This window comes from Pseudophryne corroboree, chromosome 4, assembly GCF_028390025.1.
Source record: "Pseudophryne corroboree isolate aPseCor3 chromosome 4, aPseCor3.hap2, whole genome shotgun sequence".
NCBI classification, from domain to species: Eukaryota; Metazoa; Chordata; class Amphibia; order Anura; family Myobatrachidae; genus Pseudophryne; species Pseudophryne corroboree.
This window is the reverse complement of record NC_086447.1, coordinates 592,843,277-592,867,377: the sequence shown is the minus strand read 5'-3', so window position 1 is coordinate 592,867,377 and position 24,101 is coordinate 592,843,277. Positions and strand designations below refer to the sequence as shown.

At 43.1% G+C, this 24,101-nt stretch overlaps 1 protein-coding gene across 3 annotated transcripts in view; it reads left to right on the top strand.

Moving 5' to 3' along the window:
• Positions 1 to 23,563, top strand: part of C4H6orf118 (chromosome 4 C6orf118 homolog) — a 116,287-nt gene extending 92,724 nt beyond the window's left edge. For all 3 annotated transcript variants that reach the window (XM_063917545.1, XM_063917543.1, XM_063917544.1), the window contains exons 8-10: positions 14,281 to 14,334; positions 18,700 to 18,761; positions 23,427 to 23,563. In XM_063917545.1, coding sequence (XP_063773615.1) covers positions 14,281 to 14,334; positions 18,700 to 18,761; positions 23,427 to 23,475 — 165 coding nt within the window. In that variant the 3' untranslated portion in view covers positions 23,476 to 23,563. The remainder of the gene's footprint in view (positions 1 to 14,280; positions 14,335 to 18,699; positions 18,762 to 23,426) is intronic.
• The last annotated feature ends 538 nt before the right edge of the window (positions 23,564 to 24,101 follow it).

The following is a 24,101-nucleotide window of genomic DNA, read 5'->3' as shown; positions in this document are numbered from 1 at the left end:
CTGACAAGAAAGGACAAATTCCCTTACGTTCTTGGAAAGATTAGGCCACCACACCGAGCGAGAAATTAATTCCAAGGTTTTAGTAACACCCGGATGACCGGAAACTTTGTTATCATGAAACTCAGCTAGAACAGTGCCTCTCAGAAATTCAGGGATGAAGAGACGGTCCGCAGGAGTAACTTTGGGAGCCTGCTGCTGAAGCTGGACTAGCTGTGTAAATAAATCCTGTGTGAGGCCTGCCCGGATGACAGACGACGGAACTATGGGGGTAGTAGCCGGATGGTTATTGTGAACCGGAAGAAAACAACGTGACAAGGCATCAGCTTTTGTATTCTTGGAACCGGGCCTGAAGGTGATAATAAACCTGAAACGAGTAAAAAACAGCGCCCAACGTGCCTGTCGAGCATTAAGCCGTTTAGCTGACTCAATATACTGCAGTAAACACTGTAATGGTATGCCTAGCTCCTTCCAGCCAATGCCTCCACTCCTCGAAAGCCCATTTAACTGCCAACAATTCTCGATTACCAACATCATAGTTGGATTCTGCGGAGGAGAATTTCATGGACATGAAGGCACAAGGGTGTAATTCCTGAGACTCCGGGTCTTCCTGAGAAAGGATAGCCCCCACTCCAACCTCTGAGGCATCTACCTCGACAATAAAGGGGAGCTCCGGGTTGGGGTGCCTGAGAACAGGAGCTGAGACAAAGGCCTGCTTTAAGGCCAGAAAGGCAGATCCGGCTTCAGGCGACCAATTGGAAGGGTCCGCTCCTTTCTTAGTCAATGCTACTATAGGAGCGACCAAATCAGAGAAGGTATGAATAAAACGCCTATAATAATTTGCAAACCCTAAAAAGCGCTTAATTGCTTTTAAGTTCGTGGGCTGTGCCCAATTTAGGATGGCCTGGAGTTTTTTTGGTTCCATGAAAAACCCCTTGGGAGAAATAATATACCCCAGGAAGGACACTTCTGTGATGTGGAAATCACATTTCTCCAGTTTGGCGTATAAATGATTATCCCGTAATTTTTGAAGGACCAGTCGCACATGGGTAATATGTTGTTCAACAGACTCAGAGTAAATCAAAATGTCGTCTAAATAAACGACTACGAACTTTCCTAGGAAGTCACGAAGGAAGTCATTAATGAGATCTTGAAATACCGCAGGAGCATTTGACAGCCCAAACGGCATCACCAGGTATTCATAATGACCTGACTGTGTGCTGAAAGCCGTCTTCCACCCATCCCCAGATTTTATTCGGATGAGATTGTAAGCCCCTCTAAGATCGATCTTGGAGAAGATAACGGCAGACCGGAGCTGATCAAACAGTACTGAAATCAATGGCAAGGGGTAGGTGTTTTTAACAGAAATTTTATTCAGAGCCCGAAAATCTCAACAAAAAAGAACCCTGCACTTAATGGAGATTTCGAGGGCCTAATGAAGCCTTTTTTTAGGCTCTCCTGAATATAATCATTCATTGCCGTGGTTTCCGGCCCGGACAGGGCATATAATCTCCCCTTAGGTAAAGAGGCACCGGGAATTAAATCAATAGCGCAGTCATAGGACCGATGGGGAGGCAGTACATCCGCATTACCCTTGGAGAAAACATCGGCAAAGTCCTGATATTCCAAAGGAATAAGTTCTGGGGTGACTGCCGCAACCCGGACTGGACGGGAAATACACTTCTTAACACAAAAGGGACCCCATTGGGAAATCTCCCCAGACCGCCAATCTATGGTGGGATTATGAAAGGCAAGCCAGGGGTGACCCAAAACTACGGGGACAGCCGGACAATGGGTAAGGTAAAATTCGATTTTCTCTGAATGTAGGGCCCCCACTGTCAGTTGTACTAGAGGTGTGCGGTGAGTGATAACCCCATTAGAAAGCGGACCACCATCCAAGCCGTGCATGGTGATACGTTTATCCAAGGGTATCTGTGGAACGCCTAAAGCCTGAGCCCAACCAAGATCCATGAAATTTCCCGCAGCTCCACTGTCGACGAAGGCCGACACCAACGAACTGAGGCTACCAAAGGAAATTTTACAGGAACTAATAAGGAATCATTAGAGGAGATTAACTGCAGACCCAAGTGAACCCCCTCACTACTCACTTGGTCAGAGCGTTTCCCTGCTTATTCGGGCAATTACGTGCGATATGTCCCTTGCCACCACAATACAAACAAAGACCAGAATTTAGCCTTCTGGTTCTTTCCTCTGGGGACAGCCGGGAGAGACCCATTTGCATGGGCTCCTCGATGTCCTCAGGAAAAGTATATACACATGGACTAGACCTAAAAGTAGCTCCTCTTTCAGCCCTCCGCTCTTGGAGACGACGATCAATTTTAATAGCGAGGTCCATGAGTTTGTCTAGAGTCTCAGGAGCGGGGTACTGAAGGAGACTGTCTTTAATAACTTCAGACAAACCGAGGCGAAACTGACTGCGCAGGGCCGGGTCATTCCAGCCACAGTCGTTCGACCAACAGCGAAACTCGGTACAATACGCCTCTGCTGGATTTTTCCCTTGCTTAAGTGCACGCAGGTGGCTCTCAGCTGATGCTTCTCTATCAGGGTCATCATACAAAAGGCCTAAAGACTTAAAAAAGGCATCTACTGATAGCAAGGCAACATCATCCGCTCTTAACCCAAAAGCCCAGGTCTGTGGATCACCTTGGAGTAAAGACATCACAATCCCGACCTGTTGAGACTCAGTACCAGAGGAACGGGGCCTTAAACGAAAATAAAGCTTACAAGCTTCCTTAAAATTAAAAAAATCCTTTCGGTTACCCGAAAAAGGGTCAGGTAAATGCATTTTTGATTCTGGAACCATACTCGGGGAGGCTCGCAAAAGATCTTCCTGCGATCTCACCCAAAGAGTAAGGTCCTGAACCATCTGAGTTTGTTCCTGAATCTGGTTGGCCAAAAGCTGGCTGGGATTTGGACCTAAAACTGCCGGATTCATGAGGCCGAATTTCTAGGCCCACCAATACAAAAGAAAAAATTAACTCTTTTTTTTTTTTTTAAGGCCGGTGATAATGTTACGTTCCTGATGCTCAGAACTGGAGAGATGTCGTGATGCGAGTTTAGAGCACCACAACGTGACGCTGAACTAAGGAGAGGTACAGGAATAGCCCCTAGCACCCTACCTCCGTTGTCTTACCCGTGTGGTCGACTCACGCCTGAACGACTATGGTTTCTTGGGCCCACGGCAGCCGCGTTTGAAGGGCGGATTAGGTCTGCCCAACTCCGATGCCCCCAGGTCTTAGAGAGAGACAAAGCGTGAACCGAGACAGGGTAATAACAAGGGGACCTCTAACTAAAACAAACAGAAGCTAGGGGCTACTAACAACCCTAAAACTAAAGGTATGTGCGGCACGCCGCCAAGGAAAAAGGACAACAAAAGATACCACTGTCCGTTCCCCCACACGGCACCGCCGAGTTCCGGGGAGGACAGTGAAAAGCGGAAACCTCCGCAAAAACCTCCAACACAAAAGTAATACAAAGTTAAAGCGGCCTAGGCCGCAACTCGCGGCAGAAGCCGCTACTCACGAAACTGGGAGAGAACCCCAAATAACGAGAACCCTCGGATGACTGCAACAGGTTCGTTTTGGACAGGAAGGACTCCCAGGACCGGCTTCAGAACTCCAGGACTCGGGAGCACAGGGAGCAGGATCGACCAGATACAGCTAAATCAGGAACAGACGTTACCAGGCAGGAACAGCATGCAGGAAGCTATCACCGGCGTCTGTGTGAGGCACTGAGGAGGCATATAACAGGGAACCCTCCAATGGCAGTGCAGAGCCTGATTGATGAATGTCGTGCAGCTGCCTTGCTGCACGAGCAGGGGAGAACAGGTGTGAGTACTTTCATGGCAACGGGGAACGCGGTCCGCCTGTGGCGTCCCCGTTGCCATGGACCCGGCGGCCCTGGGCGCACGGCGTCCTAGCGCTGCCAGGGACCCGGCGGCTATCGCGCGCACGGCGTCCCGGCGTTGCTAGGCGCCGTGCGGGAGCATACAGAGCGAGAGGCGCGGCGGCCGTGACCGCTGCTCGGTCAGAGCGCGGACAAAAACCGCCGCGCCTAACAGTGACTACGGTGCGGCTGGGACTTGGGAGTCATCTGGTATCTGTGCTGCTACTGTCTGCCACCAGTGAGATAGTGCCTGGGCTGATTGCACACTCTGCTGCTCTGCCAAACTGTGCTGTATGCTGTGTATAGATGAGTGGACTGTCCAGTGTCCAGTGATAACTGTCTGAAGCTGAGCCTGTGTGTGTTGCTGCAGACCATTACAATCCTGTGTGCGCTTTTCTTTAATATTTCTGGAGTGGACTCTGCAGGAGAGTGAGTCAAGTCAGTGAATGTTTTTTCTTACTGTGGGTCTGGGCTTGCTGGGGTGAGGGGCATTAAGTTATCTTGCTGGAGGTAGCGGGGGCGATTAATGGATAGAATAATCATATTTTCACTAATCAATTCAATCCTTGGGGTATAGCAGTGTTTCTTAAACTTGGTCCTTAGGCAGAGCTGGATTAGGCGGCTGGGGTCTAAGTAAATCCAGGCCCCCCTGTCTGAAAGGGCCCCCTGTCATGATCCTGACTGTATTTCTCATATTCTGTGGTTTACCTCAGCATATCCAGTAACCTGCATTTGTTTCAGCTCAACATGAAGACTGCAATTCTGTGTTGCTTACTCTTGATTAGCCACTCTGAGTAATCAGTAATCTGCTGTGTGCAGCATTTGATTTTCAACTGTGTTTAGCTCTCTGGTGTTTGGACCTAAAAGCCAGCATTCCCTGTTCATTTTTAGGAGTTAGGCTTCATGATTTTTTGGCCTGCTAGGCCTCACTCCACATCAGAGCCTAACCTGGAGTACTGACATTACAGAGTCTGATCACCTTACCATGAGCTATTCAATCCTGTGTTAGCTTCAGACTCCCTGAATCACCTGACTCTATTCTCCAATCACCAAGGACCAAGAGGTATAAGAAGAGAGACCTGAGATTCAGAAGCTGCCAGTTCCTTGAGTCACACAGCTCAGTGTGAGCTTAGTAGCTGAGCACCCTAAGAGGTAACACTAATTACCTTAGTTCCTGTAAACCTCTTGTCATGGCTGTTATTATTTGTGGAACCAGACGAGGTCTCGTTACTGGTTGGCTGGAGAATTTAGAACAGAACTGTGTAGACTTAATATACAGTCTGCTCAAACAGGTGTGGCAGGTTTGGCTAGCGTCTATGGCTGGTCACAGGTGTCAGTACAACTATGGGGTTACTGGAACACTTGGGATACCAGTGCAATGGTTAGTTGGATGACACCTATGGTAGAGGAGGATTTGTGAAAGCTGGGATTGATCCAGCAGTACAGGGTAGCTGGATAGCTGGAAGCTGAAATTGCAGCAGTACAGGATAGCTGGAAGCTGGGATTGAACCAGCAATACAGGATAGCTGGAAGCTGGGATTGAGCCAGCAGTACAGGATAGCTTGATAGCTGGAAGCTGGGATTGAAGCAGCAGTACAAGATAGCTGGAAGCTGGGATTGAACCAGCAGTACAGAATAGCTGGAAGCTGGGATTGAACCAGAAGTGCAGGATAGCTGGAAGCTGGGATTGAACCTGCAGTACAGGATAGCTGGATAGCTGGAGGCTGGGATTGAACCAGCGGTACAGGATAGCTGGAAGCTGGGATTGAACCAGCAGTACAGGATGGCTGGATAGCTGGAAGCTGGGATTGAACCAGTGGTAACGGATAGCTGGAAGCTGGGATTGAACCAGCAGTACAGGATAGCTGGATATCTGGAGGCTGGGATTGAACTAGCAGTACAGGATAGCTGGAAGCTGGGATTGAACCAGCAGTACAGGATAGTTGGATAGCTGGAAGCTGGGATTGAACCAGCAGTACAGGATAGCTAGTGATGCAGGCTTGCAGATATACTGGAGATTGTATTGACCAGCGGTGCAGGCTTGCAGATATCCTGGAGATGAGATAAACATCAGTGCAGGTTTGCAGATATACTGGAGATAGAATAACCAGCGGTGCAGGTTTGCAGTTATAATGGAGATGAGATAACCAATGGTGCAGGTTTGTAGATATACTGGAGATGAGATAACCAGCGGTACAGGTTTGCAGATATCCTGGAGATGAGAGTCAGGAAGTGCTGAAGTTGGAAATGCACTGTCTCTTTAAGCAGGTGATTGCAGGAGCTCTCTACAGAGGTCTCCTTACTGGTTGGCTGGAGAACTGAGAACAGTATACGGTCTGCTCATACAGGCGTGGCAGGTTTGGCTAGAGTCTATGGCTGGTCACAGGTGTCAGTACAGCTATGGGGTTACTGGAACACTGGGGATACCAGTGCGATGGTTAGTTGGATGGTAGAGGATGGTAGAGGATGATTTGTGAAAACTGGGATTGATCCAGCAGTACAGGATAGTTGGAAACTGGGATTAAACCAGCAGTACAGGATAGCTGGAAACTGGAATTGAACCAGCAGTACAGGATAGCTGGATAGCTGGAAGGTGGTAATAGCAGTACAGGATATCTAGATAGCTGTAAGGTGGGATTGAAACAGCAGTACAGGATAGCTGGATAGCTGGAAGCTGGGATTGAACCAGCAGTGCAGGATAGCTGGAAGCTGGGATAGAACCAGCAGTACAGGATAGCTGGAAGCTAGGATTGAATTTACAGTACAGGATAGCTGGAAGCTGGGATTGAACCAGCAGTACAGGATAGCTGGATAGCTGGAAGGTGGTATTAGCAGTACAGGATAGCTAGATAGCTGTAAGGTGGGATTGAAACAGCAGTACAGGATATCTAGATAGCTGGAAGCTGGGATAGAACCAGCAGTGCAGGATAGCTGGAAGCTAGGATTGAATTTGAGGTAGAGGATAGCTGGAAGCTGGGATTGAACCAGCAGTACAGGATAGCTGGATAGCTGGAGGCTGGGATTGAACCAGCAGTACAGGGTATCTGGATAGCTGGAGGCTGGAATTGAAGCAGCAGTACAGGATAGCTGGAAGTTGGGATTGAACCAGCAGTATAGGATAGCTGGAGGCTGGGACTGAACCAGCAGTAGAGGATAGCTGGATAACTGGAGGCTGGAATTGAACCAGCAGTACAGGATAGCTGGCTAGCTGGAGACTGGGAATGAACCAGCAGTACAGGATAGCTGGATAGCTGGAAGCTGGGATTGAACCAGCAGTACAGGATAGCTGGAAGCTGGTATTGAACAGCAGTACAGGATAGCTGGAAGCTGGGATTGAACCAGCAGTACAGTGATGCAGGCTTGCAGATAAATGCTCAATAACCTAAATCGATGTAGAAGTTTATTTTATTATATATTTATATGGGACTTAATTGTCCTTTATTGAGAATAGAGCGAAATATTAAAATTCATAGAATAAGAGAAAAAGAATAGAAGGTGACAGAAATTGAACTATGTGTGAATAAAGATTTAAAAACAAAGCTAATGTGTTTTTCCCTTCATATGTTTTCCTGTATTTATTTCAATTGTGCACTCACATACATATGTTTGTGCAGCACTGTATCAGTGCTATATTCATATGAGACCTGCAATTTTCATATTCACTGGATCCTGTTATGCTGTGATAGAGGGAAATGGTTCCGGTATGAATGGTCGACCATGTTATGGTCGACAGTCATTAGGTCGACCACTATTGGTCGACATTGACATGGTCGACACATGAAAGGTCGACATATGAAAAGGTCGACATGAGTTTTTTTACTTTTTTTGGTGTCGTTTTTTGCGTAAAGTGACTGGGAACCCCAATTAGTGCACTGTGTCCCCTCGCATGGCTCGCTTCGCTCGCCATGCTTCGGGCATGGTGCCTTCGATCTGCTACCGCTTCGCTCGGCACACTTTACCGTTCCAATCGTAGTCCATGTGGATCGTAAAGTATGAAAAAGTTCCCCAAAAGAAAAAAAAAGTTAAAAAAATCATGTCGACCTTTTCATGTGTCGACCTTTCATGTGTCGACCATTTTCATGTGTCAACCATGTGTCCATGTCGACCATGTCAATGTCGACCAATAGTGGTCGACCTAATGACTGTCGACCATAACATGGTCGACCATGTGAACGGATACCGAGGGAAATATGCTGTCTTCCTTTTGAGTCACAAACTGTTACATCAAATTGTAACCAAGTTTTTAGAAATGTGCAACAATAAATCTCCACTCCTGCCCTTAAGGCTGTAATTATGGTAACTTGATTCTAATGTTATGAATTGAGGAGTGAAACAATGTTGCTAAATATGTGACTTGTGCCTGAAATCCTAGAGTGTCATACAATGCAAAAAATGCTGGTATGATATTATAATAAATTAACTAAGTGTTAGAGAGAACTAAAGGGGATTAGCCTTGGTAAATAGTCTCACTGCCCTGTGTTCAAAGCTGTCTACTTTATAAATCTTAATAATCTCTGACACCAACTACTGCTATTAATAATGCATGAATAAATGTGCAGGAAAGATGTGTTTAATATATCCCATATGATGTAAGTTCACAGTGATCGATACTTCTATTACATTATGTTGGAATGTATCCATGTAATAGCTTGTTGCAGTGATTAATATCCACTAGCCATATTCTTAAGATATTATTCCTAATACATAGAGATATTTAACAAGTGTACAGGGAACATATACACCCCAAATTTCTACACTGTATGTATGAATTGGTATTACGTATAAATTTAGCAGCAGTTGTTTCTGGTACTAAGCAATGTTAAATTGTGTCCATGCAGGACATATTGATAGCACTTAAATATTGCTAACCGTGTTCAAATAAATTATAATCTGTATAGGTACCAGAGGATCGTGCCCCTGTTTATAGATTGACTGCAGTATATATACAATCGCACTAAATATCCGCTAAGCACAGAGACAGTATTGTATGTGAGACATTTTAGAGAGAGATCATTTAATTTTATCCCATATCTGCCATTGACCCCCGTTGTCTCTCTTATTTGATATTAATTAAAGCTGACCCACAGCATATGGATAGAGTATCGGTAAATATGAATGCGTTCAAAGATTCCTCTATGACATGAGCAGGTTTGGCTCCTAATCACACACTATAGGTCTCGAATGTATGTTGTACACCATTTGCACATTTTAAATATTGTTACTAATACGGGAACACATTACTAATGCCTATGCGCATTTCACTCCTATTGAGCTTCCTCAGGGCACGATCCTCTGGTACCTATACAGATTATAATTTATTTGAACACGGTTAGCAATATTTAAGTGCTATCAATATGTCCTGCATGGACACAATTTAACATTGCTTAGTACCAGAAACAACTGCTGCTAAATTTATACGTAATACCAACTCATACATACAGTGTAGAAATTTGGGGTGTATATGTTCCCTGTACACTTGTTAAATATCTCTATGTATTAGGAATAATATATTAAGAATATGGCTAGTGGATATTAATCACTGCAACAAGCTATTACATGGATACATTCCAACATAATGTAATAGAAGTATCGATCACTGTGAACTTACATCATATGGGATATACTAAACACATCTTTCCTGCACATTTATTCATGCATTATTAATAGCAGTAGTTGGTGTCAGAGATTATTAAGATTTATAAAGTAGACAGCTTTGAACACAGGGCAGTGAGACTATTTACCAAGGCTTATCCCCTTTAGTTCTCTCTAACACTTAGTTAATTTATATAATATCATACCAGCATTTTTTGCATTGTATGACACTCTAGGATTTCAGGCACAAGTCACATATTTAGCAACATTGTTTCACTCCTCAATTCATAACATTAGAATCAAGTTACCATAATTACAGCCTTAAGGGCAGGAGTGGAGATTTATTGTTGCACATTTCTAAAAACTTGGTTACAATTTGATGTAACAGTTTGTGACTCAAAAGGAAGACAGCATATTCCCCTCTATCACAGCATAACAGGATCCAGTGAATATGAAAATTGCAGGTCTCATATGAATATAGCACTGATACAGTGCTGCTCAAACATATGTATGTAAGTGCACAATTGAAATAAATACAGGAAAACATATGAAGGGAAAAACACATTAGCTTTGTTTTTAAATCTTTATTCACACATAGTTCAATTTCTGTCACCCTCTATTCTTTTTCTCTTATTCTATGAATTTTAATATTTCGCTCTATTCTCAATAAAGGACAATTAAGTCCCATATAAATATATAATAAAATAAACTTCTACATCAATTTAGGTTATTGAGCATTTAAGCCTTTATTTGATATTGCTGCTGTGGATATACATGTTTCACAATAACAATCATATCAAGATTTATCAGTTGGATGAGTGCACCTTAAATTTTATCTGGTTTCTTTCCCTTTTCCCCTTTCTATGGGGATTTGATTCCATATACTAGAGATTGTATTGACCAGCGGTGCAGGTTTGCAGGTATACTGGAGATAGGATAACCAGCAGTGAAGACTTGCATATATCCTGGAGATAAGATAACTAGCGGTGCAGGTTTTCAAATATACTGGAGATGAGATAACCAGCCCTGCAGGTTTGCAGATATATTGAAGATAGAATAACCAGCGGTGCAGGTTTGCAAATATCCTGGAGAAGAGAGTCAGGAAGTGCTGAAGTTGGAAATGCACTGTCTCTTTAAGCAGGGGATTGCAGGAGCTCTCTACAGAGGTCTCGTTACTGGAATGAATGCTGGCATCATTCTATAAGTTCAGAACACAGTACTGCACACAGGAGTTTGTATGATTTTCAGGCACACAACTAGTTATTAGCTGGTCTGAGATCACTGGTGCAATCTGGAGACTACACAGGTATACAATCCGTCTGGGAAGTGCTACAGCAGTGACACAGACTTACACAGAATGCAAAGGAGGTTGGTAGCTGAAGGAACCCTGCAGTACAGGAGGTAAGGCATGAGGAATCACTTGGTACATTAATGAAAATAAATTGGGATTGTGACACCTCTGCTCTTTTGCTATCCAGTCTGGATTACAGTTATGTTTCCAGTTATATCCGGTACCAACCCTGTTCACAGTGCATTACCAGTTATAGTGGTACCCAGCCCGGTTCACAGTACGTTACCAGTTATATCCGGTACCAACCTGGTTCACAGTGCGTTACCAGTTATAGCGGTACCCGGCCCAGTTCACAGTGCCTTACCAGTTATACCGGTACCCAGCCCGGTTCACAGTATGTTACCAGTTATACCGATACCCTGCCCGGTTCACAGTGCACTACCAGTTATACTATTTCCCAGCCTGGTTCACCGTGCCTTACCAGTTATACCGGTCCCCAGTACAGTTCACAGTGCGTTACCAGTTATACCAGTACCCAGCCTGGTTCACAGTGCACTACCAGTCATATCCGGTAACCAGCCCAGTTCCAGTCTCACCGGTAACCAGCCCGGTCCATAGTGCTCCGGTAACCAGCCCAGTTCCAGTCTCACCGGTAACCAGTCCGGTTCAACGTTTTCAGCTCTCCTCCCAGATCTGCATAACTCCAGAGAACCTATTTCATAGTTAAGTTTGGGTACACAAACACCTAGTCCTGTGACAATATATCCAGTTCGTTCTCACCAATACATTCACCATCCTGCTATCAACACCAAGTCCCTGGTGATCCAGTGGTCGAGATACAGCTCCCTCTGCAGAGGCTCGGGTTCGATTCCTGGTCAGGGATTGCTCCTTACTACTTCATCTAACCGATTCCCACAGACCAGCCAAATATACACATAGTCCTCCAGTTACCCGCACGGACTTCACATATATGCCGGGTTCACAAAACTACAGTCACGACACACCCCACCATCTGCCAAAGATCGGATATTTATGCTGATCCAATCTGCAGCCCTACAGCCTGCACCCATAGCCGCTAACACTCACCCTCGCTCTGACAGCATCATTCTGATGGTGCCACAGAGCAGTGCTAGGTGTCTAAGATTCAGCATGTGGCTGTGCATGCTCTCACTGTGACTGGCCGGTGTTGGGTGTAGGGAAGAGGGGGGGAGGGGGCGGGCACATGGAGAATCTTCAGTGCAGGGATCTGCTATTACTCAGCGGTGCAGTGCACTGCCGCCTCTGGGTTCCGTCTGTTGCTACTGGATTCTACCAGTACCTTAAAACCTGGTTGCCAGCTTCTGTCTTGTTTTATATTAAGCTTCTTCTCTCCAACACTTCAGGTAGGACTCCTCACCCCCCATCCTTGTTAATGCCTGTCCCTTTATATATCTACTGAATAGTGGCTATGAGGTTTTTCTTACATTGGTCCTGAGCCCCTCATCCTCATGTTCTCCAGGCCACTTAACCCCTTCACTTCTCTCTCTCTCCTCCTACCACTGTCACAATGAGAGTAATCCCTTGTCTTCAATTGTGCTTTTGTCTGTCACACAGCATGGTAATGAAAGTTTCACATAAATGATTTTATATAAACAATGAAAATTATCTAACATAAACAAGGCTAACCACCACCACCACCATTACATGTGCATACAGGATCTCTATGTATGTATGTATGTATGTATGTATGTATGTATGTATGTATACTGTATTTATGTATGTGTGTATATATATATATATATATATATATAGATAGATACAAAAAAATGTCTTCCACCCCGCGCTCAACCCACCAGCAGCAATATGGAGAAAGTCCCTGTTAGTGAACTTTCAAAGAATAACATAAACAAAACAATAACCAATTGCGCTTGGTATAACTTTAAAACACTCAGATTTTAGTATTTCCAGTAGCTGTTCTTCCACGGTGTGGATTCTTATAACTGGTATCACCTGCAAGTATACCCTCACACCAGAGAACACACCCGAACAAAAAGACGGCCAGAATGTCCTAAATTAGATATGATACCAATTTGTTTTTATTAAAAAAAAACATATAGAATTCCATAAATTCATATGAACATTTTTTTACAAATGAAAGGTTCCATACATTCATATAAACATTCTTAAAAGAAATACATCCAGATACAGTCAATAGGTTTTCTGTTCAAGCCTTTAAAGAAGACCCTCACCCTTATAGGTGTATATTCTGTAGGGTGTACTGATGAACTAGATAAGAGACCGTAACTTATTCGACCCAACGCGTTTCGTCAGAACGACTTCATCAGGGGTTTCTGTATGGTATCACAAAAAAAGGAACAAAGGCCTTCATGGATATAAAACATCCATAGTCCATATATATAGGACCAACTTTTAATAGAGATGGATAATTCACCCAGAATGGTTGTAGGATGGTAAAACCAAGCATAAACGCATACGCCTTTAAGGGTATTCAGCTGGTTAATGAACCTGATTGCAGATTCTTTTCAGTTTGTATGCCGGGTCTGTTAAATTTGAACCTGCAGCCACCAGGAAAGACACAAGTAACAGCCAAATCCAATATATATATACACACACACACACACACACACACACACACACACACACACACACACACACACACACACACACATATGTAGACAGATAAAAGGTCAGAGGGCGCTCAAACATCAAAACAATTGTCCATGAATGAGTCCTTATGAATTTATGGATGTAAATGAATGTCAGATTATTTTCAACTGTTATTCTAATTGGACTTGATTGTAATTCCAACTTGAAATGGGTATTCTGATCTCCTTTGTATCCGATATTCAATGATACTCAGCCAGGTGTTAAACCTAGAAAATACTCTCTCACCGAAGAGATCTTGTTTGTTTTAAAACCCTACGCGTTTCGTCCTATTGGCAGGACTTCCTCAGGGGTATAAAAGAATCTAGTGGTGTACAGTATGGTGGATGATAATCATTTTCACCTGCTTAACATCAATTCCGGGGGGCAAATACTTAAAATACTGCCGATAGCGGTGCCAGAGATGTGGCAACTTCATTGACCCAGTAGTTCTGTAATTTATATACTCTCCGAATTAGTGATTACATTTAAATGGAGAAAAACCACTGGTCAGACACACCTCCAGGGATCAGGAATCATAAAGAACTGTGTATGCCCACTATGATCTTGTCACCTCAGTGTCTGCAGTGCAAGTGTCTGCCCTCCAAAGGCTTAATCCAGCTGTGTCCTCAGGACCCCATACAGGTCATGTTTCCAGGTTACCCAGCAGGTGTACTATGTATCACAAACCATCACATTTGAAAAATATACAGGTGCTCTGGAAATCATGATCTGTGTGGGGTCCTGAGGACCGAGGTTGAGAACGTGTGGAGTATAGCCATTATGCTTCTATATACATACTGTAGAGATTGCATGTACTGATTTTACAATTCATTTGATATTCATTGCAGACAGAGACTGTGAAACTTCAATCATCAAATGCTTTTCTTCAAAGTGCAAATAAGGTAATGGAAGCTTATACAAAGAATCTATCAAGAATTAGATTACGCAAAAGCAATAATGTATTAAATTAGGTGAAATGTTCTTTTTCTAGACATGCTTACATTTGAGAACATACAATTATTTCTTTTTCACTTTTTTGTGGTATAATAATTTTCAAATATTTTTTAAGTGATATGTAAACTTTCATTAATTGACTTGTAGCTACTGTATACCAAAAATACAAAATAAATCCAAAGTGCGCAATTAATGTAACAATAGGCAGCAGTCACATAATACTAAGGGAACACCACGTCCCTGGGCAGATATCGAACAAAAAGAATATAATATCTGCATAGGCGCTCTTGTAACAAAGATGAAGTAGCATAGAGGTGTTCATAAATAAAAACAAATTTATTGGCACAATTGTGACATGACGCGTTTCGGAGAAAACTCTCCTTTTTCAAGCTTGAAAAAGGAGAGTTTTCTCAGAAACGCGTCGTTTGGATGATATGGACATCCTCTTTTGAGCGCACTGTTGGACTCCTAAAGAAAAAGCCTTTTGCGGTGGTGCTATTTGAATTCCACCGGGACTTGATTGCTTTTTGTGAAAAAGCTCTCTGCCCACCGCAAATCAAAAAGAGGGTGAGATATTACTTGGGATCAGTGCAATATATGTATATATGTTTATATTTTATGTTTCATGTCACAATTGTGCCGATAAATTTGTGTTTTTATTTATAAACACCTCTATGCTACTTCATCTTTGTTACAAGGGTGCCTATGCACATATTATATTCTTTTTGAAGCTACTGTATGTAAGACACAAATATACATATTTGCCAATAAAACATGATCGTTTGCATCCTAAGCACTGACATATTTAATATGGATGCAGTGTGCGCTGTACACGCGGACCCCAGGGGTCCAGGGAGGCCCACACCGCATATCCTGCATAAATAACTATTTATATTTACTCTCCGGACTCCCGCGACACAGCAGTAGCGCTGCAGAAATCACTGGGCGAATGGCGCATTTCCTGGTGTTTTGCGTATGCACAGTAGGAAAATCACTGGGAAAATGCCCGCTGCACCATTTTCCGGGGATTTGCGCATGCACTCTAGATTCTGGGACAGCACTACGGCCCCACAGTGACCCTAGTGCCCAGGACTACAGCGTTACTGTCTAGAGAGGAGAGGGCCCAGATGGTGTCTGCACACGTTCCTCCTCCTCTCTAGATGCGCCCCTGACCATGAGGTTAGGCCTGAAACAGTAATTGTGTTATTCTGCGGAAAAGACACTTACGTGATGCACTAATGTGTGATGTATGGTGTAATGAAACTGGGGCAAAAGAAAAACTGCCTACAATTCTACTGGAAAAAAAGAGGTGACTAAGCCACATGTGTATCAAGAGAGATAAAGTGGAGAGGGTTAAATTACCAGCCAACCAATCAACTTCTGTCATTTATTAACCACAGCCATTAAAATTATAGTTAGAAATAAACACCCCCTTCCTTCCACTGTGGGAGGCTGGATAGCTCAAACCCAGTTTCGGATATCTTGCTTCTCAATAGTGGAAAAGATAAATTACAATAAAATATGTAAAAAAAAAAATCTTCTTTAGCCATCTGGAACAGGCCATAATATGTAGCGGTTCATTGTGGCCTACTGGCTTATAGGTGCCAAGCTCAAAGTAGAGTAACATTGGGTTCCTCCTCCCAAGTACCAGAGAAATAAAATAAACTCACAGAAACCAGATGAACAGACTGCTCAAAAGGAGCTCTCAAAATTAGATTAGTAAATGTCTGGTATGCCAGCCTACTAAATAGACAGCCAATCAGGGGCAGTCTCATCTTTGACGCAGGCTCCTTCATCTCGGTGGGTCCTCTTACTCTGGATCAAGAAAACAATACCACCTACCAGTGTGATAAGAGAGCGAATGCTATCCTAATACCCCAGACATGTAGGTGTCCGTATCAGAAATGTATTTTGTCACAGGCTTGAGGAACAGTAAGGTCACAATACTTATGTCTGAATGTTCATTTTTCCTTACTTAAAATCTAAAGTTTCTCACTCCATGAATATTCACTTACCTTTCCTACAATGCTACCAAAACTCACCCACTCATTAATCATCTCCAGACTTCTCATTTCAAATCAACTATGAACTGAGTACGATACATATTAACCCTTTTGTCCAAAGCCAGCCCTAACCAATTTGTAACCCTAGGCAAGAATTGGCTGGTGCCCCCTAGCACCGCTGCTAGTTCCAGTTCTGACCCAGCACCACTTTCCCAGCACAGCACCCATCAACCAGTAGCACAGATCACAGCAGCAGCCAGCAACACCCATCACCACTCACTCATGACAATCCTCATTTAGGTGTCCTGTGCCAGCAAGAGCATTGGCACCCCCACCTCCCTATATTTTATATAAGGACAGTGAGCACCAAAAATTCACGTTATATCACTCAGTAGTACCCCTTTACCTTATACATATTACGCTACACTGTAGTGCTGCTTATTTACATAATTCCATACAGTAGTGCCGTTTATACACATTATGCCACACAGTAGTACACCTTATATACATAATGCCACACAGTAGTAGCACCCCTTCTACACATAATGCCACACAGTAATGACGCTTACACATAATGCCACACAGTAATGTCATTCGCCTGGCCAATAAAACTGTGACCTCAGTCTGCCTGAACTCTGAAGATATTGAAGCCTGGGCTGCCTGCAAGGATTCAGTCAGTGCAGATTCAGCCTGTTTTGCAAAGGCCGATGGGAGGAGGAGCTGTTGTGGCTGGGCATGCGCAGCAGCCTTCCTCCAGGTCCAGTGGCCATTTTTGTTGCTGGCTGCTGCTGCCCCTACTAATTCTGCTCCCTGCTCTGGTGCTCAGGGCTGGTTCTAGACCTTTTGGAGCTCAGGGCTCATACCCACCAAAAAACAAAACAAAACAAAAGACAAAACGAAGATGGCGTTCTTCTGCAGGGGTATGGTTTTGTGACAAACCCTCTATTCATCACTCTAAGGGGCATGCCCAGCAGAAAGAGGGTGCACTGCTGCAGCGTACTTCTGCTCCAACCTCTCCTGTGGCTGCTCCCAGAAAGCCATGCGCAAGCCATTTACACATTATGGCCCATTAAGTAGTGCCCTTTACACAGAAGTTTATACGGGATCCGGTCTGAAGATCGACAGTGTCTAGGTCGACAATGTTTAGGTCGACCACTATAGGTCGACAGACACTAGGTCGACATGGATGGAAGGTCGACATGGTTTCTAGGTCGACATGTGCTAGGTCGACAGGTCTAAAGGTCGACATGCGTTTTTCACATTTTTTTACTTTTTTAAAATTTTTTCATACTTAACGATCCACGTGGACTACGATTGGAACGGTAAAGTGTGCTGAGCGAAGCGGTAGCGGAGCGAAGGCACCATGCCCGAAGCATGGCGAGCGAAGCGAGCCATGCGAGGGGACGCGGTGCACTAATTTGGGATCCCGGTCACTCTACGAAGAAAACGACACAAAAAAAAAAAATCCTCATGTCGACCTTTAGACCTGTCGACCTAGCACATGTCGACCTAGAAACCCTGTCGACCTTCCATCCATGTCGACCTAGTGACTGTCGACCTATAGTGGTCGACCTAAACATTGTCGACCTAGACACTGTCGATTTGATGAACCACACCCGTTTATACGTAGGTAATGCCCATTTACACATATGTAATGCCCTAAACATAGTAATGCCCCATTACACATAAGTAATGCCTTCTCCCCCCCAGACTCACCACCCACTGTGTTGCTTCAGCAGCGGGGCTACCTTCCTTCAGTGGCAGGGGACCTACTATACGACTGTGTGCCAAAACCATAAAGAAACTATCCCAATGAGTAATCATACAAATATTTTGATCAGGGAAGTTGCTACTTGTGGCTTCATATAAAAAGTACATGATGCTGTAATGTCTCTCTGCATTTTCTTGTGCTGGATGTCATGAATAGTAAGGGCTTGTGGCCTCCATTGGACTGAATAATCAGAGTTTTACTGAAGGATTACAATGATCAGCAAGTCTTTTTTCATCTGGAATCTTCGAATGTCTTGAGGATCCGCGTACCCACATATAAAAAAAAATGGTCTATAAAAAACAACTGACATCACTGCCTCCAATAACAGCATTAAACACCATGGAGAACAGTAACACAGAATAAAATGATGATGTAATGTGCTGTATTTTACAACATATTAAAAACCATCAGCTTTTCAATAAATAGATAAAATGACATGTCCGATCCACGTAATATTAGGAGAAATTAGAGTATATTACACAAGTACAACATATGTAACTAGTAATGCAAATAGTGATATTTTATTTTTCATTTCCTAGGACCTTGATACTGAAATCAAAAGGTTGCTGATGAAACAGAAGCTTACTTTAGATAAACAAGAGTGAGTACACACTGTTTTGTATACTGGATGACATTAAGCTGTTTTAAGATAGTACCTTTTACTGTATGTTATGAAATATGTGCTGTCTGTCCCCAGGGATCAGCAGCGCTGCTGTGTGTATTTATAACACGCCCCCAGACTCCTGTATAACTAGCCAATGCGACTCTGGGGGCGGGTTATAGAGAAATAAGAAGCTGAGAGCTGTGTCCTGGACAGTGCAGTGGTGGCTGCGATACACACAGCAGCACTGCTGATCCCCGGGGCCAGATAGCTAGCCAGCCAGCACATGTTTTATAACACACAGTAAAGGTACTACAATGCTTATTGCCCTCATTCCGAGTTGATCGCTTGTTAGCTACTTTTAGCAGCAGTGCAAACGCATAGTCGCCGCCCATGGGGGAGTGTATTTTCGCTTTGCAAGTGTGCAATCGCATGTGCAGCCAAGCGGTACAAAAAACATTTTGTGCAAAACAAGACCAGCCCTGTAGTTACTTATCCTGTGCGATGATTCCAGCGGCGGAGGTCCTGGAATTGACGTCAGATACCCTGCAAACGCTTGGTCACGCCTGCATTTTCCCTACCACTCCCAGAAAACTGTCAGTTGACACCCATAAATGCCCTCTTCCTGTCAATCTCCTTGTGATCGGCTGTGCGAATGGAATCGTCGCTAGAAGCATTGCACAGCAATGATGCTGTTTGTACCCATACGATGCGCATGCACATTGCGGTGCATACGCATGTGCAGTTTTACCGTTTTTTTACCTGATCGCTGCACTGCGAAAATCGTCAGCATGTGATCAACTCGGAATGACCCCCTATATACGAGAGTTAACCTGCCACCCCCCATATATGGTGTGAGCTGCAGTCCGTGGGCAGCCACCGCTGCTTGTGAATATACATCTAGGGATGAAGAAGGTGGCGGTAAGGTATTAGAGGTGCAGCCAATGTCCCAACTGGGATTGTATTTTATTTTATTGTAAAACTGGTGAATGGGGGAGACCAAAGATGGTGAGTGATCGGCAGCATATATCGGTCTATTGATGCGGTGCATGGTTCTTGTTTCCCTTGTGATGACCCCATCTCCTCATAGCATTGAGGTGAAATGAGCAGTGTGATATTAATTTACATGTATTAACCACTTTGAGGGCTGGATGTACTAACCACAAAAATGTGCAAACTGTCATTGTCGGATATTTGCTGCAATTCCCATATGCACTAAAGTGTTCCACAGTTGATATTGAAGATATCCGCTGCGGTCTGCCGGCACTGCAATTCCTATAAAATGCTATCGGGCTGCAATGTTCCAATATGCACCAAGCTCCAGAAAGAAGAACTTTTCGAAGCCTGAGCCCATTGAGCTTCTTACCATAGAATTCCCCTTGGAGGATTTCTGTTTTCCCATGGCTTTCCCATACGCAATAGGACTCCTAGTTCATAAACCCGGAAGTCCTCTCTGTGATTTCTCTATAATTTATAAGGTCAAGAAAGGTGTTACTCTCCAGGAGTTTAAAGGTAAAGAGGAGGAGAAAGAAAGGGTGGTAATAAAAGCTTGAGAGAAAGTCTGGGTAGAGTTTCTTAAGAAGGGGTGAGATAAGGGAGTGTTTGAAGGAAGAGGAATCTGAGCTGGGAGAGACATCAGTAAGGATTACTGGGTACCATTCACCTGAGAGATATTCACAATGTGTGTGACAGAGCTGAAAGGTATGACATGCCGGTAGTCAGGATGCCAGCGGTCACATGACCGACAGCGGCATCCCGCCAGTGAGAATCCAGACACTGGACGGGGGTAAGTATTTTAACCCTCCCCCACCCTAACCCTCCAGGGGTGTCGGCTACGGATAACACTCCAGGGGTGTCGGCTACGGCTAACTCTCCGGGGGTCTCGGCTACAGCTGTATATATGCAGAATGGAGGTGGCATGCAGCGGACTTCTTTAAGACCAAATAATCCACACTGTACCCGCAACTGTACAGTTCTTAAACTGTATTTCAAAATTATTGTTCTCTGATGAAGGAATAATACAAGTGCAGTCATAACTTACCTGTATAGATAGATTCGATAATTTGAATAAGACACCCAGAGTGCGGCAAACCTGACATGATCCGGTGCTCTGTCGTCATCAGCCACTGCTCAGATGCCAGCCTGGCCATTCCACCTGGGTTGCCTAGGAAACAATGTAAACAAGGGGAGCAGGACATAAGAGTGCTATTACACAGGCAGAGATAGCACAAATATTGCAGTAGTCCTGTCAGCATAACAAACAGGATCATTAAATAACAATGAAGGGCAGCTACAGAAGAGTATAGGCATCTGGGACTCAGGGTCGACAGTGTCTAGGTTGACACACATTAGGTCGACACCTATTGGTCGACAGTGAGTAGGTCAACACGGCAATTAGGTCAACATGAACAAGGTCAATGTGAGTTTTTTATGGGTTTTTTTTGGTGTCGTTATCTTTAAGTGACCGGGAACCCCAATTAGTGCACCGTGTCCCCTCGCATGGTTCGCTTCGCTCGCCATGCTTTGGGCAAGGGGCCTCGCTCTGCTACCGATGCGCTCGGCACAGGTTACAGTTCCCAATTGCTGTCCACGCTGATCATAAAGTATGAAAAAGATCAGAAAACGAAAAAAGAAAGCAAAAAACTCATGACGACCTTTTTCCATGTCGACTTTGTTCATGTCGACCTAGTTGCAGTGTCAACCTATTTCCAGTGTTGACCTAGTCACTGTCGACCAAATGTGTGTCGACGTAGACACTGTCAACCCAGAGTCCGGTTACTGAGTATAGACATCTATAAAGTTAATTATAAAACACATGCTGAAATACACAAAAACACACACAAGTACAGAGGCATGCTACAAAAAAACAATTCAGGGAGAGGTATTCATTTAGTCCCAATGGATGGATTGTATTCAGATTAAATATCCATTTAGCCTGCAATCTAAGAAGCACTGGCAGTGGGACAGTGGGACAGACCCCATAGGTACTCCAGACCCCGTAGCAACTGCACACCCTGCACCAATGGCAGCTACTCCCTTTCTCAACTCTACAAACATCAGCATTTCTTAAACCTCTGAATCACGCACTGTATCTCATTTAAAAATATATATATTTATCAATAGTTGAGCAATGCTTAAATAAAAAGGAGTTACAGTTTTAAGTACATTAAATAGTCAGTGCATCTGTATCACAGTAGAACATGATAAATAAACCCATCCATGGCTGTAGCTTTATACTCTGACCAAGGTAAAGAGCCCAGTGCTAAATTAAGTTGATGATAGATTGACAAAGATTCCCAACCTTGATGTTCATATTTCATATTTCACAATTCTCAAGTCAAGGGAAAAGGGGGTACATTTACTAAAAGTCAATTTTTTAACCGATTGTGGTGTAAGGCTATTATGGGGATATGTACTAAGCAGTGAAAAGAGCGAAGAAGTGAGCCAGTGGAGAAGTTGCCCATGGCAACCAATCAGCATTTCAGTAACATTTATAATTTGCATACTTTAAAATTATACAGAGCAGCTGATTGGTTGCCATGGGCAACTTCTCCACTGGCTCATTTCTTCACACTTATCACTGCTTAGTACATGTCCCCCTAAATCACACATTTACGAACAGATTAATTTTAACATTGTTTAAAAAAAATTTCATAAATTATCTATTAGTAAATGTGGAATTTAGACCCCAAAATACAAAATCAACCAAACATCAACCAAAAATCGACCCGGATTGATTTTTTTAAAATATGCCCCTAAATCCCACATTTACTAACAGGATGTCAAAAATCTTCTTTTTGTGAATGTGCGATTTAGACCCTGAAACACAAAAATCGTTCAAAAAATAAAATAAAAATATCAACCCAACATCGTATAAAAGGGGTAAACATTGACTCAAATCAAGTTTTATTAAATATTCTCTACAATGTGAAGGGGCATTACTTGTGTACTGCTGGCACCTATTCAATTATGCTTAAGCAATTTAAATATTCTGCCGTTATACATTAATTGCCTGGTGTCACAACAGTGTCACAATATTTCCCAAACAAATCACAAGTACAATGTCACAACACACATTACTGTACATATCCTCCACATTGCAAGTGATGATAAATCCTAATCCAATGATTATATATATATATATATATATATATATATATATATATATATATTTAAAGTTATTAAAATTAAGTATCTCTTTTTCTTCTAATCAATTTTCTACTCTCTATAATAAAAAAATATAAAAATGGGAGCAAAAAGCTGAGAATTCTTTTTTTACACAAGTGTATTTGGAAATAACAAGGAATCAGCAGAAAGTTAGACCTGCAATAAATCAATATGAATGTTGATAATTGAATACCAGCTGTGCGTCTTACAGTGACATTTCACTTATTTACCTTCACATTCTTACATCCTCTACCAGAAAGTCTGGGAGACTCCCAGAAGAGTAGGTGGCCCTCCTTCATCCCACTGACCTACTAGGGAATGGGTGTGATGGGAAGCATAATGTCACAAATCGTTGTTCCGTATGGAGGGGGTAGGGCTTATATGACCTGATTCTACCCTTTGGGCTTCTCTTGGAGGGGAGAAATAAAAAGTTGTCAAGTATGTATATGGATAAAGTGAATGGATTTATGGCTATTAAAGGCATTCTTTTTCTTCTAGGGAACTTAAAAACCTGATGGAATCCTTCCTAAAAACTGAAGACTTATGAGGCAGCTCCTTCAAGTCATGTCATGCTTTTAACAGTATTATTATAAATATAGCATGTACAGTACAAATATATCCAGAATTATTCTTCATTTTGTTTTCTGGCAGCTATATACGAAAAAAAATGTTGAAAGTTTCAACTATACTAATTGATAATTGGTAAAAATTTGTGATACTAAAAATAAGAATATTACAAAAATATTTCAGAAATTCATGTTGAAATATGTGTCAAAAATGCAAGTAGCTATATAAAAAGTAATCCCATGCCTTTTGCTCCTAAGGGGTCTATTGACTAAGCCTCGTAGAGAGATAAAGCGGAGAGAGATAAACCAACCAACAATATCTGTAATTTTTCAAACACAGCCTGTAGTATGTTAGGAGCTGATTGGCTGATAATTGGGAAAGAGATAAAGTATCACTCTCCAAGGCTTAGTATATCTCCCTGTTTCTGATTCAGAGTTGAGAGCAAAGCAAACAATATATAAAAGAGAGAGCAAATTTGCACCTCAGAAAAACCATGTTGTTCTGCAGGTGGTTTTTAAATTCAATTGTGCTTATAAAAGGATGTTTATCTGTCTGAAGCATTCAATGTCATTACCTCTAGTCAGTCATATACAGTGGTGCTTAAAA